At 34.9% G+C, this 20495-nt stretch overlaps 2 protein-coding genes across 2 annotated transcripts in view; one reads left to right on the top strand and one right to left on the bottom strand.

Annotated features, from left to right (window-relative positions):
• LOC126966385 (protein grainyhead) overlaps positions 1–11342 on the top strand; it is a 95285-nt gene extending 83943 nt beyond the window's left edge. The window contains exons 9-14 of the mRNA XM_050810378.1: positions 3529–3585; positions 5388–5486; positions 5571–5905; positions 6244–6445; positions 7143–7207; positions 7538–11342. Coding sequence (XP_050666335.1) covers positions 3529–3585; positions 5388–5486; positions 5571–5905; positions 6244–6445; positions 7143–7207; positions 7538–7679 — 900 coding nt within the window. The 3' untranslated portion in view covers positions 7680–11342. The remainder of the gene's footprint in view (positions 1–3528; positions 3586–5387; positions 5487–5570; positions 5906–6243; positions 6446–7142; positions 7208–7537) is intronic.
• A 1909-nt stretch (positions 11343–13251) lies between these two features.
• The window catches only part of LOC126966387 (delta and Notch-like epidermal growth factor-related receptor), a 44249-nt gene continuing 37005 nt past the window's right edge, over positions 13252–20495 (bottom strand). The window contains exons 10-12 of the mRNA XM_050810383.1: positions 19570–19672; positions 18742–18914; positions 13252–16250 (exon numbers count right to left, since the gene is read on the bottom strand). Of these exons, the coding sequence (XP_050666340.1) occupies positions 16035–16250; positions 18742–18914; positions 19570–19672 (492 nt within the window). The 3' untranslated portion in view covers positions 13252–16034. The remainder of the gene's footprint in view (positions 16251–18741; positions 18915–19569; positions 19673–20495) is intronic.

Raw genomic sequence — 20495 nt, 5'->3', positions numbered from 1 at the left:
AGGATTAATAAGTACACAAATAAATTATTATCTACTAGGTTATATATTAAGGTGATATATATAATATATACTAGGTCATCAACTGTAAAGTAGATCCTGTAGATGAAGCCACAACATGAGAGTTGAACAAAGCATACACGATTTTATGACGATATGTCACACGACCGGTAAGCTCAGTTGGAAGAGCACTCGCGCGGAACGCGAGAAGTCGTGGGTGTCCGGCATCGTTCATAAGATTTTTGAAAACTTTAGTATTAAAATTTGAAATTTCCTAATGCTTAAAATTTAATTATTTTCAATATTATGTATATTAATCAAACAAAAACCCCACTTCAACAATGCCCAGTATTATATTTATTTTTTTCCGCGCCAGCCATGAAGACGTCCACACGTTTCCACTACCAATAAGTGCCCAATGTCAAAAACTTCAAATAATCTACATTTCCCAACAAAAGACTTATTAACTCGACTTAAACGAGTAGTAAGCATAACAAGTTTATGTTTATTCCTTGTGTTAACATTGTTATTACATACAAAACGACCCGAGCAGGTACTGCAGTCTCTTATATCGACAAATAATCCTACTTAATATTCATTGTTTACTGCCATAAGAATGCTGTTATATTTCTATACCTATTCTAGCCCAAATACGAAATTTTATTTGACAAATCTTGTTAATCCAAAATTGGCCCGAGATTGATATTTTAATCTATTTCCTGCTTTGGCATTTTAATACGCAAGGTATGTTTTTAATGCATTTATAGGTACTATGTCATATTCTTATTTTTGGCCTATTGTTTGAATGAATGTGAGCATTTTCTATATTTATTATATGGATTGAAGAAACCAACTGAAGATTGACTTGATAAGATCTCTGATTAATCTCCAATTCAGAATTGAATTTAAATTAACTGACAAAATGATGATGAAATTAAAAATTAACAGATGCCATAAAAATCTAGATTTAAAACAATACCAGATCACAGATAGCGTCCTGTACAAAATAATATGAATAGGTAATTATTGTGTGTTCAAATTTAACTTTCACGAATACTGTGTGCGTACTTTATTATGTATAGTATAATTATTGAAGTATTCCGCTCCTCTTCTGCAGTATAATAAAATTTTATCTTTTATATAATTCTTTTCAAATTAATAGTCTGGCCTTGGGTCTGAGCACTTTATGTTAATCAAATTGAAACTTTTCTCTGAACATGAATACGATTAAAGTTTAATGGGCGATATGTTTATTGAAACATAATATTATGGGCCCTACATGCAAATATTGCTAAACAAATATCAGTATGTTTTTCTTACAACTCGTATTTTTATGTTCAAAAAATTTTATTGTGCATGTAAAAGAAACTGTATATTCAAATCAAATTCAAATATTTTTATTCAAAATAGGATGTGACATCACTTATTGAAGGTAAAATTAACACCCATTCTAAAAAGAATGCCTCAGACCTGAGAAGAACGGGCGCAACAAACACAGCGGGCTTTTTTTCGTAATAAAATATGGCTACAATGTAATATCGTACAATGAAACTTATTATATATATAATAGCCTGAGCGCGGTCGCTCCATTCCCTATCTGTGGTATCATTAAGAAAGTCATTTATGTTGTAGTAGTAACCTTAACCACACAAACTTTTTAACTAGTAGGCATTATATTATGTTATATTTTATAATAAACTCCCAAATGAAATTAAAATATTACCTATTAAAAAAATTAAATGTATCGTAAAAAATAAATTAACATCTAAGCCCTATTATAATAATGTGAAAGATTATTTGAATGATAAAGATAGTTGGAATTAATATTCCAAATTTTGTTAATGAATATTGTTATACTCATTTGAATGCTATTGTAACTTTTTACTTCATCTTGACTTGCACTAAATAACTTGTAAAGTTTTACAGTGAATAAAGATTTTTTGACTTTGACTTTGACTATAAGTTTATGTCTGTTCCTGGTGTTAACATTATGGTTATGACAGTTTCCAGCAAATTCACTTATGTGCCTTTGTACATACATTACACTATCAAGAATAAAACCTTTATTATTCTATGTATATCTATAATTAATAACAACATTTAAATTCTTAATTCAAAAATTTGATTTAAATTCTCTGTAGCTGATCGGTTATCAATAACCATAATTATATCTACACGGTAATTCCACAGCGGATGTAGAGCTCTTGAGCATTGCGACAGATTACGCGTAGCTAAGGCGCGATGTGTTAAGGTCTTTGAGTAATTAATTTGTAGAAGGGGTTGGTAATTTAAACGCACTAATAATTAATAAAATTGAAATATCTGTTTTTACAGTTAATTTGTTTCCACTAATAATTATAATAATAACTGTCTTAATACAATTTGGGCAGCGTTACCCCTTAGAATACACAATAAGTAAAAACTCGAAAAAAAAAATCAAATTCCAAATTTCTATATTTGATAGTAAAATATATACAAAATAACTTATAACCTACTTATTAAAGCAATTTACAATTAAGCCTTATATATGTAGGTATCAGAAAACTTATTTCTACAACCCCATCTACGTGTTGAGGGATAAAACTTTATTATGCTTAAAACTAATATATAAGGTTTGTGGGGGGAAATCCAGTAAACTGGAAAAACCTGGTCATTTGCTATCACTTAACCTAACTTAAGACTAATGACTAGAACTTAAAACTAACTTTAAACTAAGATAAACACAATAAAAACCAATGCAATGGATGGCATATTGGTTCCATTTGTAAAAAGATGAGATATTATTTTTTTTATATGAAAATAAGGGACGAGACGAGCAGGACGTTCAGCTGATGGTAATTGATACGCCCTGTCCATTACAATGCAGTGCCGCTCAGGATTCTTGAAAAACCCTAAAAATTCTGAGCGGCATTACAATTACTGCGCTCGTCACCTTGAGATATAAGATGTTAAGTCTCATTTGCCCAGTTATTTCACTAGCTACGGCACAGTAACACACATTTCTGCTTTACGCCAGAAATAAGCACCGTTGTGGTACCCATAATCTAGCCGGCATCCTGTGCAAAGGAGCCTCCCACTGGTGAAGAAGATGATACACAAGCACGCATAAAGCAATTTTTCTATTTTGGTAATCCTTGCTTCGTGTGTAGATCATCTCCTGTGGGTTAACACTCAAAGGTTTAGGTAAAGTTGGCGGTCGCTACGAGATAAAAACATGGACGGTCATTTGCATAGATGGTAATGAGTGCATCGCGCCCAAGCTGCCTCAGACTGCAAAAAACATGTATAATACTTACGCTATTACAAACTCATATTGGATTTTTTCATGGCTTCCATTAAAACAACGTCGTCATAAGTATTTTTACTTAATGGAATGAACACTAGTTGAGAAGCGCCTTATACCTTTTATTCGTGGTCATTTATGGTGCTCATTAAATTCAATATCTGTGGATACAACCAATTGAAGACTCAAAAATGCTAACCGCGTACTTGTTTTTGCTTTAGAATAACATGTGAGTTATCTTGTTGCAGATCAATATTGCCGTCCAGTGTTTAAGTACGGACTTCAGCAGTCAGAAAGGAGTTAAGGTTAGTTATTGTGCTTCCTTCGTAATTCTGATACCATGGAGGTTTTATTTATTTCTATTTATCAGCACTTCTGTAGCAAATAGATGTTTTTTACATATTATTTTATCTATGTCTCAGTATTTACATGTGTGTGCATATTATACAGAAAAACGCATGACTTTTCTCGTGTTTAAATCAATATATAATCAAATAGCTAATTTGACAGGAGTTATTCTGTACATAATAAATAAAATACTATTTTTCATGAATTTGTCAATAATATTTCATAACATCAAGAATTATTTCGTGAAATATGCTCCCTGTTGTTATAATGAAATTGTTTCACAGCAGAACAGTCAAACCGTGCGTCAGTAAATTCTCTCATAGAAAATATGTTCATTATAAAACAAATATTGGAAATAAAGATAATTATGGGTCTCAAATCGAAATAAAAACTATCCTATTCTCTCAAGTTGGCCTAAACTGCACTCCGTGAAGTAAGCCCCATTTAAATCCGTTCATTAATTTAGGAATTCACTCGAAACAAACATCAGGACACGTAATTTATATATATTAAGACTAGCTGACCCGGCAAACGTTTTTTGCCATATAATTTTTTTTAGGGTTAGATCTTACTTGGACATTGCAACATTACTTTATTTTTCTAAAATAAAAGATTTTTTTCTAAAATAAACGTTGGCTAAGTTACATCTTATTACATCAACTACCTACCAATAAAAGTCCCGTCAAAATAGGTCCAGCCATTTCAAATATTAGCCGGAACAAACAGACAGACAAAAATTGTAAAATATGTTATTTTGTTGTATGTACCGTATATATATTCATATACATGTAGTAATAAACGGTTATATCAATATTCCAAACAGAAACTCTAATTTTATTTATATGTTTAGAAGATAGTCTTCAGTCGTTCTTATATCTCAAAAATTAATACTACAAATGAGATAAAGTAATGCAGTTTTATCATCAATACTAATTTGTCTTAACACAGAATATGAGTGTCTCCAAATATTAAGCGACCTCGAACCACGGCAATTAAAATCTTTCAAACGATTCGATTCACACACAAGCATATTTTCCTTAAACGATAATTCACTACAATTATCCCTGGAGGTATTAAAAGTTTTTTATATAAAATATTGACTCATGTATTCTAGCGTGAAATATCATTGTAATTTGCTTATATTGTGGCCAATCTAATGCGATTGATGACTCTAAATGGATAGAGAAAGGCGTGGAGAATTGCAGTCTCGCGTAGCTTTAGAGAAAATGTTTATTGAAAAGGAAATACATCGATTATCCATGTCTTAACTGCATTTGTAAACATACCTTTAATATTTAGTATAATTTCTCATCTAAATTCAAAATATTGCTTAGTAAAAACTGCGTATATACTAGTGTAAATAAGTTGTGTAATGACAAATATTTTCACTTAAAAAATTGTCAATTATTTTATAATATGATATAATGATAAATAACACTGCTACTAATAATAAAAATAATTATAATATAATAGTTTAAAATTTGAATTAAATTTATATTAATGTATTTAATGATTTAGTACTGTATAATGTATTTTGTAAAATTTGAAAGTCATATGTATGGCAAACATATGCTTTATAATATTTGTGTAACATCAAGCTAACATGTTTATACAAATAAAAACTTTGATTTTAAGTTAATTTATTAATGATAATAGAAAACGTAATGATAGTTTTAATTTTATGTAATCAAAGTATTTTTATTGTAGTTAAGATTTGTTTTGTTTGAATAGAAAACTTATCCAAGTTCTTTTATTACAGGGTTTGCCACTGCACATACAAATTGACACATTCGAAGATCCTAGAGATACACAAGTGTATCACAGAGGCTACTGTCAAATCAAAGTATTCTGTGATAAGGTAAACTGTTATATTATTGAATTAGTGTACATCAATAAGGAACTACTTAAGAATATTAAATTAAATTAAATGTTTTAATAATAGGGAGCTGAGAGAAAAACAAGAGATGAAGAAAGAAGAGCGGCGAAGAGAAAAATGTCGGCGACGAACAGGAAGAAGCTGGATGAGATATATCATCCGGTGACTGAACGTAGTGAATTCTATTCAATGGCTGACTTATCAAAGCCGCCCGTACTGTTCAGTCCCGCGGAGGACATTGACAAGCTAGCTGGAATGGATATCCAGGGATTCTACGGTCACGATGAGGCGGCACTGGCTGAAGCACATCTCAAAGGAGCCTCACCGTTCCTGTTGCACGCCGCCAAGCCACAGGCACCGGCGCTCAAGTTCCACAATCACTTCCCGCCCGATGCGCCTGCGTAAGTTACACTAACATACGAATAAAAAAATATTTAAGTCAGGACAAGAGGTAAAAATTGTTTGGTTTTGAAGACCATTCTGAATGTCAAGACTAAATTATTACATCTTAACATCGTGGTTAACACGTACACCTCGTTAATGTTCTCGAGTTAAAAGTTCAAATATACAATGAACATCCTGATTTACAGTAGTTTTTAGCACAAGATGGTTATCTTAAGGAAATCAAAAATAGCCCAGAAATATTGTTGTATGTTCTACCCTCCGACTTTACTTTTTCCAAAAAAAAAACTGCTAAATGAAGGACTTTTTTAAGTAATTTTACGCTCGCTTGCTACAGGTACCGGTCGGACATGGGCGGGCTGTCTCCATACAGTGACCGTAAGGACTCTTTAGAGCTTGAAGGTGTGCTCGGGAAGCGTGCCCGGACCTCGACGCCGCCGCTGAGCGAACGTGTCATGTTGTACGTGCGACAGGACACAGACGACGTGTACACACCGCTACACGTGGTGCCCCCCACCACACAAGGCCTCCTGCACGCTGTAAGTCTCCCCCCACTATCATAATTCCAGTCCAGGCACGTGTTAACAATGTATCTTGTAATATAACTGGCGACGACAACGTAAGATTTAATATTACTATATTTATACACCAGCCAAGTTACATTACACAATACAATACCTGTGACACGAGTCTGAACCCAGGATTACTTGATGCTTCACGTTGCCTGGCTGCGCGCCGTACGTTTATGGTACGGTCACGGTACAGTCACGGTACAGTCACTGTACAGTCAACGTGAAGTATCGAGAGCGAAGGCACGTTAATAACCTTGGTGATGTCAGCTAACCGAACGCGAGCGAGAGCTTTGCTGTTCTCTCGGTCTCGTATAGATATTCGTTTATGTAGGATATTTAATTATCTATAATAACGTAAACGAAGTAATAATCGAGACGCTTCGTCCACTGCTGTGTAACCGATGTGGCGCTTTATAACCCCGTCTAATACAATGTACACGATCATCATAACCGCATGTTGTAATTAACACCCGCGCTCGTCCCGCGTCTGCACCGGACCCGCTCCGGGCACGCTCCGGTCACGCTCCGTCCCGCGAGACTCACTCTCCGTCCTTGTAAACCACTAGACCGGTTACCGATCCAACGATCGCCCCTTAGACGAGACGTCTCGGTTTTCAAACAAAAGGCCAAAAGTGTAATTCTTTTTCTTTTCTACTCATTTCAGATTGAGCATAAGTACAAAATTTCAAGTTCGGCAATTAATAACCTTTATCGAAAGAACAAGAAAGGGTAAGTTGGTTTTCATTGGCATCTAAGATACACTCGTACACAAACGAACTGCCGCGGCCGCGCGCGTTCTCGCGGTCTCGTAGTCTAGAGGGCGCGCCACTAACTTCATATTGCTTTACAAATCCCTTGGTGAACCTCAATTTGCTTTATTTTAAAACCTGGTTCCTGTTAACTTGACACTTACTTAATAATATTTTGTTAGCTTGTGATTATTGTTTAAGTAACTAGCACTTTTTCACTGCCATTAAGACACGCAAGTTAACACTAGTTTAAAGAGCCCGACTCCGGCTGCCATAACGACGTGGTTCTAAGCAATGTTTTGATTTATAGGATTACGGCCAAAATTGACGATGAAATGCTGGCATACTATTGTAATGAAGACCTGTTCCTGCTGGAAGTACGGCCGGCGGGTTCCAGCGACGACGAGCCACTGTACGACATCACATTTGTCGAGATACCTCTGGAACATTAGCAAAACGCTCTCTATTATAACAGATGAGGGTGCGTGAACGATATTGCGAACCTTAAATCCAAGTCATTCAGTTATTGAACACTTTAAAAAGATATCGTTCACGTAATAGGTTCGCCTGCCTTGCGAATCTCATTCAAACCCACACCAACTTGTATGTGGCGAACCTGATCGTACTTTTAACATTCCAAACTTACACTCACTATTTATAATTAAGGTTGTCTCAAGATGTCGTCGATCTCAGATTGAAGTTTACTTATAAGTGATTCATCACCATAGCACTCATTTTATGAACGAATTACACAAATATTGATGATGTTGGAATGAAGCGTCCCGTGGACCACACTGTATATATCTTAGTGCCTTATATTTTGTGAATATCAGACAATAGTTATGGTGATGGCTTAAAGATTTTATTAAAAATCCTGTTTTTATAGCTCGACCTTATGTTGATGGTAATATTTTATTGTAAAAATTAACGATTTCTGCTAAAGTTTAAACGCGTGTGCCATTCATCTGTTAACAATCTAGATATATTTAGTTATCATATCAACAGGTACCTTTTAATCTTGCCATGATGATAAAGTAAGAAATTCTTGTCACAAATGTGTAGATTTAGATCTACAACATGTAAAACGCATTAGTGCCTTGTCATAATAATTAATTTGTAAGTTAACGGCACACAGGGAGCTAGGACATTCAAAATTAATATTCGATTATCACCCATGTACTTATTTATTGAATTATTGTTCACAATAACTTAACATTTGCGTGGTAACACAGACATTTAGAATACTAAATATGAAAACAAAACTTTTGTTAAATATGCTAATTTAATCATATCTCATATTGAATATTAATTTTGATCGATCAATTCATGCGAGAGACGCATGCTCGACAGATCTGGTCATTGCTTAATGAGTAAGTCTGTAAGAAAGAGGTTTTATGCAAAAATGACAAATGTATTTTGAATGTTTGATAAAGATGCTGTTCCAAACGGATTCCGCCTTGTTCTCTGTGTGCGCGGTCATTTAATTTTTTTATTGTAAGTTTGTTAAGTCAAATTAAATGCCATCCATTTCGTTTAGGTTTATGGAATAAGTTTTTGCTTTATAAGCTCGCTCAATACATGCACTTAGTTGTTATTCAAGTACTTAATTAGTATTAGATTCTAAATTTATTGTTTCCATATTGAAGGCGCTGTGACTATCAAAATAATAAAATTATTATAATATCTAATTAAATACTGACCTTAATGAACGTAATCCGAATCTTATTTTTTAAATATTCGCATATAATATAGATAATCTGTTTCAGAAGTTGAATCGTAGACCGAATTTGAAATATAATATACATATATAAAGGCATTGATTAATAAAATGCTTAGTAAATGGAATTAATAAAGTAAATTATAATTTTAAATGAGTCTCAGCTGCCATTTTGAATAATTTACGATTCGTATAGGTAGTGTATTCATTTACTTAGTCAACAGTCGTGCATCTGAACAATATTAACATTTTCATCGAAGGTAGTATCGGATCTATATAAAAGTATACATATATGCAAAATAAAATCGAATTTTATATATATTATTAGTTATATTTCCCTTATTATTAAAGTATTCAGGGATCTTAGATTTTTAATATTATATCTAATATCTCAGTACTTATATATTATACTATGCAACAAAATTATTTTCTAGTTTATTCTCCACCGATTTTTCTATCTGACAGACGGAACCAGGTTCTGTTTTCTTGTACAATTGGCCGCTAAATCGTCCATGTTACTGCAAGGATAGTTACGCGCCGACTGCGGACGATTCGACTAACTGCCATATTATGACATAGTTTATAGTTCTTAATGATTTAGCGTAGTAGTTTATTGTAGTTGTTCTATCGTGGCAGATGTCGCAAGTAGGGAAACAATCGAATTTTAATTAGTTTACGCTATTTACGTATCTCTCTGTGAATGTTATTGTGATGTGATCAATCTATGTACCGTTGTGACGCGTTCATTCGCCTCTGCGATATCGAAATCTTCCAATAATTGATATTATTTCACTCGTTATCGTCTAACCACTAAGTTTATTTGTTTAAATATTTCTATAAATGATATTATAAGCGAATGCATTGCTCAAGGTCTGCATTTACCTTAACACAGGGGCGGACTCTAACATTGTTTATAATTTACCTACTTACGTATTGATGTAATATTTATTTATGTACTTAATTATTATAAATTGTGCAGCTTTAATGTTTACTTACAATGATGTTAGTTCGTGATTCTGAATCTCGTCATAAGTCACAAACGTCAGTAGCAATAAATACGTAAATCAGATATAGTTAGGCGTGTCTCCGTCGCGTCGTATTGCCATGCGACAGACGCATGGCGCGTGCCAGCCTTGCATGCATGGTGGATGCACTGTGCACATGCACCGTATTCTTGTGCAATGATTATTATTATGGTTTTGTTTATTGTTTCGTATGATAGGTGAGAGAGGGCAAGCTCAATATAAATAGCAGCTAAATTTACTTTTTACACTTTTGAAATAGAAAGTATATTATACCTGCTGATGTTTTGAAGAACTTACAGATTTTATTAACATATTATTACTTGTGTTACTAAAATAGTACAGTGAAAATTTGGAGGGCACTCAAATTGAATAATTGATTATTGTTTGTTTTTTTTTTATAATTTGTTTTTTGTTTTATATTCTATATCTGTGGTTGTAAAGCAATGCCTTATTTATGTTTAACTCGTTATGTTGTAATATTTGAACGTTGCAGCACAGAATAATAGAACTAACTTACTACTTAAATTGTAAATCAAATTGTTAAAACAACTAAATTTTGTATGGATACAATGAAGAATTTAAATTATAATTTAAAATACTCTGTGGAATGTCTGTAGTCAGCAGGAAAAAAATTAATTTTTCTATATTATTATCCTTAAGGTGTTAAATATTTTATCAGTGAGTTAGATCAATTCTATGCTGACTATTAAGCTTATATTAGCTTGTTGAGCCCTTTTGTTGTGACACCTCTTAGACACACATATTCACACTAATGTATTTTTTCGTGGGCGCTACAGTTTGGTGTTTCATCTTAAAGTTCGCTTCAGTTCAAAACCTTAAAGATTCCTGTCGTATAACCCTTCCTGTCCATAAACCTTTCCACCGTCGCATATCAAATCCGTATAAGCACAATAAAATAACACCATTTTTAATCAATTCGAAAAAATGCTTATTAGAATTTTCCGGCACAAATAGAATCAGCTGATTCCCAGGGAGAATTATTTGCACGACTCTGGTATATTAAGATAAAGAATAGTGTGAGTATTCCCAATATTATGTGTGTCTAAGCTGTGTTTGTGTGGTTAGTTATGTAGTTGTGTAGCGGTGTAGTTGTGTAGCTGTGTAGTGCGAGGTTGTGACATGCGACGCGACGTGAGTCCGGCCCTGTTGAGATAGTCACAATAGTTAATGTACTTTGGTACCGAAGTGCGCGCACTATCGGTCACAATATTCAAGTACTTAATTATAAAGTTGAATAGATGTTACGTTATTCTTTTATATGAATATTTGTAAGTTGTCATAAAATATTTTTAATATAATTATTTTTATCAAAGTTTTATGATCTAAATAAAAATGTTTTACTTCAAAACAAACGTTTCTGTTTTACTTTCCCATATCATCAATCCGTTTTATATAGATATTATATTCGTAGCAGATTATTTAAATAACTTCGGAAAGTTTTATTCACAATGACATCGCTCTATGTCTTCTGTGACACCAACTGTGATCAATTTATGCAAACTTGTTTGTATACAAATTCCATTAATGTTTACACAATATAAAACAAACTAGGTAAATAGTTCGATAGTGGGATAGTGAACATACAGCAGGCAAATAAAAGTGCTGCTAAAGTTGAAAGGTAAAATAGAGCAGAATGAAATGGAGAAGATCCTTGGCAAAGTTGGACAAGAGTCATCATTTTTGGGACTTATATGGGCAATAGCCCATAACAGCAAAACAATAGTTTTGCTATTTAAAAAAAATGATGCGAAAAAAAATGCTTGTGTAAGGTTATTTTTGATATTGTATTCGAGATATAGATAAACATTGTAGTTATGGCAGTAGTTTTTATTAATTATGTCGAAATAATTGACAATGCACTAATAAACCTTCCTACAAGGCCGGCAACGCTCCTGTGATCCCTCTGGTGTTGCAAGAGAATGTGGGCGGCGCTGATCACTTAACACCAGGTGACCCGTACGCTCGTTTGTCCTCCTTTTCCATAAAAAAAAAATAGGTTGTTTTTATCGCGATACAAAAGGTATTTCATATTGAAGTTGATTTTTGTAGGTATCAACCAGTCTTTGAATAGTTTACACCAATATTTATCAGATGTCACGTAAAAACAGACAACAGTTAAATAGCCAAGCACCATACAGCTCCTAATGGCAAGATTATAATCATTATTATGTAGAATCCGGACGGTAGTTGTGTGCTTTAGAAAGTATATACCTACTAGGTATATATAGAGAGAGTAACTCGCTTGTCAGTAAATTTCTTCTTAGTAAGATTCCTAATCTCAGCATAAGTATTGAATATGGAATTTTCTGTTAAATTTAGCAGTCTGAAGGAGCATTTATATCGATTTTCATTTAATTATCAGTAGTTAGCTTAAATTAGATCATTTACACGTGTAGATAGACTTTAGAAAAAAGGAATTTAGAAGTATCCAAATGAATCGAGTTTTCTTTAGTATTAATTCCGCCAATGTTTGTCTTTAAACAATTCGACACGTGTTTCGCCACTACACGAGGCATCCTCAGGATGTGTCGACCAGGCCAGTCTCGTGCCAGATTTTGGCGAGGAATTAATATTAAAGAAAACTCAATTCATTTGGATAGTTATTGATTTACGCAAAGTAACGCCTACTTCAATAAATTTAGAAGTAACCTCTATTTTGAGAAATTCACGCACACTAACATAAAGTGTCATATATCGCGAGTGTAAGACATAGCTTGTCACGCACACAATACTAATATTCCTGGCCTGTTTTTATCGTTTGTCTAACAGCAAGAGACTATCTAGACGTATAAATTTTCTAAAGTAGTTAGCTAGTTTATATCATGAATATTTAAGAAAACTTTAAGTTTCTAGATATTGTTTACACTGTACGGCCATAGGTATTCATATTATTCTAATTTAATTGCTTAAAAAGCTGACAATAGTAGTGTGTTTTTTTTATGAAAATAAGGGACGAGACGAGCAGGACGTATGGTCATTGATACGCCCTACCCAGTAAAATGCAGTGCCGCTCAGGATTCTTTAACAACCCAAATATTCTCAGCGGCGCTACAATTGCGCTCGTCACCTTGAGACATAAGATGTTAAGTCTCATTTGCTCAGTAATTTCACTAGCTACGACGCACTTCAGACTGAAACACAGTTATGTTTGCACATTACTGCTTTACGGCAGAAATAGACGCCGTTGTGGTACCCATTATCTAGCTACTCGGCTTCCTGTGCAAAGGAGTCTCTCACTGGTAAAATTGAATAAAGAGACGATTTCAATAAATAATTTATTGCATAAATTCAACAATAATTCACCCACACATATTTACATCGTTACACCTTATTTGAGCTTAGTTTACACATAAAGCCTTGTAGTTTTTTAATTTATCATATTTTATGTAACAATAGCTATCTAATAAGAAAATTGAAATACGAAACGAGAAAACAAACAAGAGACCGCGTAACACAGTCAAGATGATCAAAACTATCTACTCGTACTATAAATCGAATATTTTTAGACACACAGTATTTTATAGTTATCTAGAAAGATACACTCTACGGCCTTACAAATAAACTTGGTATAAAGTTATAACTAATGATAAACAAATAAAATGAAAAATGTTTACAATATCGTTGACAACACTGTCAATACAATAATAATTCTGAAGTTTTCGTAATGACAAGCTGTCTTGCAAATAAACGCGGGAAACGTTATACGTCAGAACAAACCATTCCTAATCAAACTGTCTATTTGTAAACATTTTACATATTCTTGGTTTATACTATAACTTTATGCCAATTTTATTTGTAAGGCCGATAAATATTAATACAATAAGGAAGCACAACTTCTAAGAAAAAAATATTATCATTAATGCATAAAACAATTTAAGCAACACTGAAATTGAATAAGTATAACATTAATTATTAAAAATCGATTTAGATAGATTATCAGGCACTTCCTATGTCCTAATACACATATATTATATAGTATTTATTTAAAATAAAGCAAAATCATCAAAATTTAAGCTTAAATGCAACTTTTTAAAGGATATATCGAGGCAGAAAATTTCTAAACCTACGAATGAGTTATATTTATTTAAAGTAAAGACTAAACTGTAATTAGACAGCATTAAACTCTTTTTTGAGATCATGTTTTTTTTAATAAAAATAAGGGACAAGAGGAGTAGGACGTTCAGATGATGGTAATTGATACGCCCTGCCTATTAAATGCAGTGCCGCTCAGGATTCTTGAAAAATCCAAAAATTCTGAGCGGCACTACAATTGCACTCGCCACCTTGAGACAAAAGATGGTAAGTCTCATTTGCCCAGTAATTTCACTAGCTACAGCGCCCTTCAGACCGAAACACAGTAATGTTTACACATAACTACTTCATAGCAGAAATAGGCGCCGTTGTGATACCCATAATCTAGCCGGCATCCGGTGCAAAGCAGCCTCCTACTGTTTTTTTTTATGGAATAGGAGGACGAACGAGCGTACGGGTCACCTGGTGACCTTAAGTGATCACCGCCGCCCACATTCTCTTACAACACCAGAGGAATCACTATAGCGTTGCCGGCCTTTAACTCATTTTGCTTTTTAAAGCTTACTACTAAGCTAAGCTTACTTAGGTCAGAAATGTAAATAATACAATGATCTACTTGCTGTTTGAACCAACCCTGAATTCTCCAGCCTGCCCGTATGAATAGTTCAACAGTAAGCACCTAAGACTACTCATTCATGACAAAATGTCTGAAAGAAGACAACAATTTCTTTTTTTATTTTACTTGCACTGAAAGAGTCTTCTTCATTGCCTTGATTCAAGAGCAGATGAATATGATGTCAAGTTTCATGTATAAATATTGCCAGGTATAATTACTATGTTTGGATAATTTAGCATTTAATATTCAGATCATTCAGAGCAACACAGATTAAGGATTGGTCTCCGCTGCTCTCTAACTAGATACCGCACTACCTAAGAACAATAGATTTTTTATTAAGGCAACTATTAGATGCTTGTGTGCGTTGCATCTGGACATTTAATGGCATCTTTCAAATTAATAAAACATAAAAATACTTACATATCATCAATATGTGATCCTAGTGTCTTTCTTATTTCTTGTACTATTATTTTTAAAGGTCTACGACTACGCAACCCGGTATTTTAGTTTCAATTATTAGAAAAGTTTAACAGAACATGTGTCCACGTTGTTCGAGAACGCCCACTGGGGCGTAGTATTAGTTGCCGTACTTCTAGTTGGAGCGCAGCGGAGACCAATACTTTATTGTTCTTTATTATAATTATTCTATTGAATTCCAAGATGTGACAGCATTTTAGCCTTCTCATTGCAAATATAGTATAATAATACAAAATGGGTTCAAATGTTATTATTTTTTGAGCAAAGAACAGTGAAAACAGTTTTATTTCATCATTAACTTCATTTGATAAAGTCTTCACTTGTTGTGTGCGCTGTTTTTTATGGGATCATCAACTTACGTATATACTCAACGAGTAAATAATTCACCTGATGTTGGCAGTCTCACCAGTCTTCAATAGTGACTACATAATTAAAGTCGTGGGCCACCTTAAAATCGGGACACAATTATAAATTCTGCAACAGATAAGGTGGCACCACACTACTGCACGGGAGGATAGTCTTACTACTCCATAAAGGACTATCTGAATGAGGGCACGAGCGATTACAGCGCAATACGTAAGTCCTGTCCACATACAAAGAACAACGGCGAACGAAAGGAAGACACTCTTCCAATTCTTCCAATCGCTAAACAGCTTATCTAATCCATGATGAAATGTATTTTATCTCTTTCATGCACAATAAAGATGACAGAGACAAACCACAATTGATCATAGATTAGGTAAGGTAGTATTGATATACTTTTAAGCATACCTTTAATGTTTTGTTCGATAGTTTTATCATTATATGCGGACCAGGCATTAGAGTCACAAACCGCTTAAGTACTTAAAGCCAGGTATATGTTTGCAGTTTATATTTCAAATTGGAACCGTTCCCCATCGGAGCAGTTCCCAGCTGATTGCTATTGGATAAGAGGAGAGCTCTGGCTATCGCTGAAGTCGAGGGTGTAGTACATGTCTGTGGTGTCGAAAGCCTGTGGGGGCTGAAAGGGTGCGGGGTTCGGTTCCCGCTTGTCCTGGAGCCAGTGATGAGCAGGGCCCGGCCGTGACACTCGACCAGCTAAGCTGGACAGCAGTCGTGAGTATGTCTTGTTGACACGGCAGTGGCACGCCGCTACCTGTAAGTTATTTAAACCACTCTTATTATAACTAGCTGTAGATTATGTTGTGATCATGAGCAGATGACGCTTATCATCAGAAGGCTTACTAATTTTGCTAAGTCTACTTACAAGGTCTTTTTTTGGGAGAACTCGTAGAACACGATCCCAAAAAATATACAAATACAAAAGAATTGATATAACTTACATTATGTAAGTATATAAAATAAAAGTAACTCTAGCATATACGACTTTTTTTATATAAGAGGCGGTGTTCTTCTAACCAAAGCAGCCGTCCATGGATACCATCAGGAGGTCAGGAGACGCTATGTAGGATTTTGAGAGTGTAAGAAGGTGTGGTCTAGACTTAAAGGTTCAGTCAAATCTCTATAATAAAGGTCAGTTAAATCTCTATAATAATTTGTTTTGTTTTTAAAGTGATAACCCTCACTTAATTAAGTTACCTCACTTAATTAAATAATTATTTAGGATAAAGACACAAATAAAATTTGAAAACCAAATTTTTGAACGATGCGGGACTCGAACCCACACACCGCCACGCGCCTGAGGTCGTGGGTTCGGGTTCCCCATCGTTCATAAAATTTTGTTTTCAAATTTTATTTGTGTATCTCTATAATATGTAAGACTTAAGCGATACGATATCTCGGGAAAAGATTGATCACTATTAGATTATTTCATATGATGAACTGAATCGCAATTCAGTTTGAAAATAAAAAAAACTACAATAAATTAATGTGTATTCGATGGACTCAGATACGGCTGCGATATAGATATAGGTGTTCTGTTTGCAAGAAATCAGATTAACACAAACAGTTTTGTTTGATAATTTTGATTAAAATATTTAAATATGAGATAGCGAATAAAAAAATATCGTTAATTTTATGCTCGCGTGTATGTGATGTATAAATAAATCATAATTTGACAAGTTCTTTAGTCAAATGATGTGACCCTCATATGACCTGACGACCGATCCGCAGACCGCATGGCTTGAGATCTCTATGACAGATTAGGAGGTTTAATGTCGGCTTGATTCCGGGTTAATAATGAATATAACTTTACTTCGCTTTGAGATTTTTTTATGGAAATGGAGGACAAACGAGCGTACGGGTCACCTGGTGTTAAGTGATCACCGCCGCCCACATTCTCTTGCAACACCAGAGGAATCACAAGAGTGTTGCCGGCCTTTAAGGAAGGTGCACGCGCTTTTTTTTAAAGGTACCCATGTCGTATCGACCCGGAAACACCGCATAAGAAAGCTAATTCCACAGCTTTGTAGTGCGAGGAAGAAAGCTCCTTGAAAACCGCACTGTGGAGGACCGCCACACATCCAGATGCTGGGGATGATATCCTAACTTGTGGCGTGTCGAAGGTGGAATTCGGCGGCAGGAATCAGGGTAAACAGCTCTTTGGAACACTTCCCGTGATAAATGCGGTAGAAGACACACAATGAAGCAACATCTCTACGCAACGCTAAGTGATCCAGCCGTTCACAGAGCACTGGGTCCCCGACAATGGTCCCGAGCATATTCTTGCTGTAGGAGTCTTTGTTTGAGTGAAACCTGTAACTTTACAAGGAAGCACGGGCACCAGTAGTAAATTACAACCAGGAGGTCAGCAGGCCAGATAAAACAAACAAATTTGAACTCAGTAATAATCACATGCCTGGCTGAATTGATACTATATAAAATTTCATAAATTGCACTTTTGTGCAGTAGATAAACGAAACCGAGGCAGAACTAATAAGAGATGGAGGATTAACATAGTAGAAACAGCAGGAAAGACGTGGACAAGAATAACAAGAGATAGGAAGGAGTGGAAAGGAAAATTTTACCGCTAAATGCGGGACATATATCGATAATAATGACTAACAATACAAGATACTTTTATTTAAAATAATATTCTTAAATAACTCTAATTTAAAGTTCTTGTGTAACGCAATAAAATCTGACGTAGTCGTGTAAGTCTGACGCTTAGCTCGAGTAGACAGCCCCCGTAGCAAGCGGCGCGAACGTCCGTATAAAAGCACCGCTTCAAAATATAAACACATACTAATAACTATAATTAATAAAGAAATACCTAAATGTATCGAAATGAAGCTCTAAATAAAATAAAAATAATAGATTTATTGAGAGTATAAAATAAGACCCGTGGGAGGCTTTGCACAGGATGCCGGCTAGATTATGGGTACCACATCGGCAGCTATTTCTGTCGTGAAGCAGTAAAGTGTAAGCATTATTGTGTTTCGGTCAGAAGGGCGCCATCTTATCAAGGAGACGAGCGTAATTGTGGTGCCGATTTGAATTTTTGGGATTTTCGAGAATCCTGAGTGGTACTACATTGTAATGGGCCGGACGTATCAATTACCATCAGATGCACGTCCTTCTCGTCTCGTCCCTTATTATCATAACATAAAACTGAGCTCACTACAATTGAAATGTGGTGATGATATGTTTCTCTTATAAATTGTGAGCTTGAAACTGATTGAACTTACGACGACACCGACGATGAATATGGCGGCCCCCAGAGTACCAGCCGCGATATACACGTTATGGAGCCGGTCGTGGTACAGCCCCATTGGGAGGTGCATCACCCTCACTGAACTCCCGCGGGTCTCCTCCTCAAGGTCTGACTCGCCGTCTATTACAGGCTCCAGAACGAAGTCCTCTGAAATCAGTCAATACTGCTAAATGAAGAATATCATCAAGTTTTGATCATTACCATGCAGTATGAAATGTATGCGCAGGCATACTATAGTGTAGAAAGTCCTGTAGAAATAGAGAGATACACATAGACAACAGACGCATTGGTATCTAAGTGACTAATCCGCCGGCCAATAACAAATAATTGGTAATTTAAACGCACATAAAAAACTGTTACATCTGTATTTTAAAGTTTCCATACTTAGAATTGCAATATACACTTATTATTGGGATTATTATCTGATATCCCAATTATATATTATTGGATATCTTATAGCAGTTCATAACGTTGGTAGCACTTGTTAACACATCAAGCTGACTTATTTTTTAGTATTATTATTTTAAACTATAATAAATTCTTCTTTAATTCAAATATACCCTTCTAATTTGCCAATAAAGTATTCGCTTTCTTTTGGCAGTTGTTGTTAAGTTTCCTCTTTTCTTTGATTTTGAGTTCTGGGCTACTGATTGGTGGCTACTGGGGTAGAAGACTACGGATTGGTGCTAGATCCCATTAATTTGTTTGCGGATATAATGGAAATTCGTAGCCTCAAATGCAACTTCCGGAAGACCGCAACATCAAAAGCTTATCACTAAAAACCTTACACATCGTACGTTACCTTCACAGAGGCGGCCGGTGTAGCCGGGTCGGCACGAGCAGTAAAAAGAGTCCACGCCACTCCAGCACGTACCGCCGTGTGCACAAGGGTTGTTGTCGCAAATCTAAATAATACAATCATAATCAAACTATGTTGACACCCACAATAGGCACTTCACTCGGTGATTACTTCATTAATAATGCGCTGCCTTCAATAGATCCACAAACAGAAGCCGTAACTTGCAATTTGGTCTTGACGGCCGAATTTCGTTCCTCCGACGGAATTAATTTATTAAATAACGCTGTCTACTCGGAATGGATTTTAATAACAAAATCGTATATTTTCTACAATATTCTATATTTTTTTAAATTTCATATCATTTCTATATTAACTATGAATTGAATTGAAGTCTTTTGTATATGAAGATATTAAGACTATGTCTTCACAACCAAATATATTAATATAAAAGTTCGCCTTAGGGTCTAGAGAGGGGTGTGTAGCGCGGGGGGAGCGGGCGACGCAAGATTTAAAGTTATTTTTAGTAGCCGAGTCTTATAGCCTACACACATGATCGGATTTGGTACGGATAAACCATCGGACGCGGTCTTGTACCGGACCATATTCGATGGTATTATCGCACAAAATTATTAATTTTAAATTTTGTTTTCAAATTTATATTTGTGTATTAATCCCAGAAGTGAAGGTTGTCACTTTAGAAACATAACAAATAGATTTACAAGAGCGACATCTCAAGTGAATTTCCTAATATGCAAATATAGGGGTTAAGCAGGTTATCAACAATAAAGTAGATCCTGTATATGAAGCCACAACCTAAGAGTTGGACAAAGCAAACAAGATTTTATGACGATACGTCACTGGAGCGAGAGGTCGTAGGTTCGAGTCCCGCATTGTTCATAAAATTATTATTACAACCATCCGGACCGTAC

The sequence above is a fragment of the Leptidea sinapis genome, chromosome 10, assembly GCF_905404315.1.
Source record: "Leptidea sinapis chromosome 10, ilLepSina1.1, whole genome shotgun sequence".
Classification (NCBI taxonomy): domain Eukaryota; kingdom Metazoa; phylum Arthropoda; class Insecta; order Lepidoptera; family Pieridae; genus Leptidea; species Leptidea sinapis.
The sequence above is the reverse complement of the archived record's forward strand: the minus strand, read 5'-3'. Positions and strand labels throughout refer to the sequence as shown.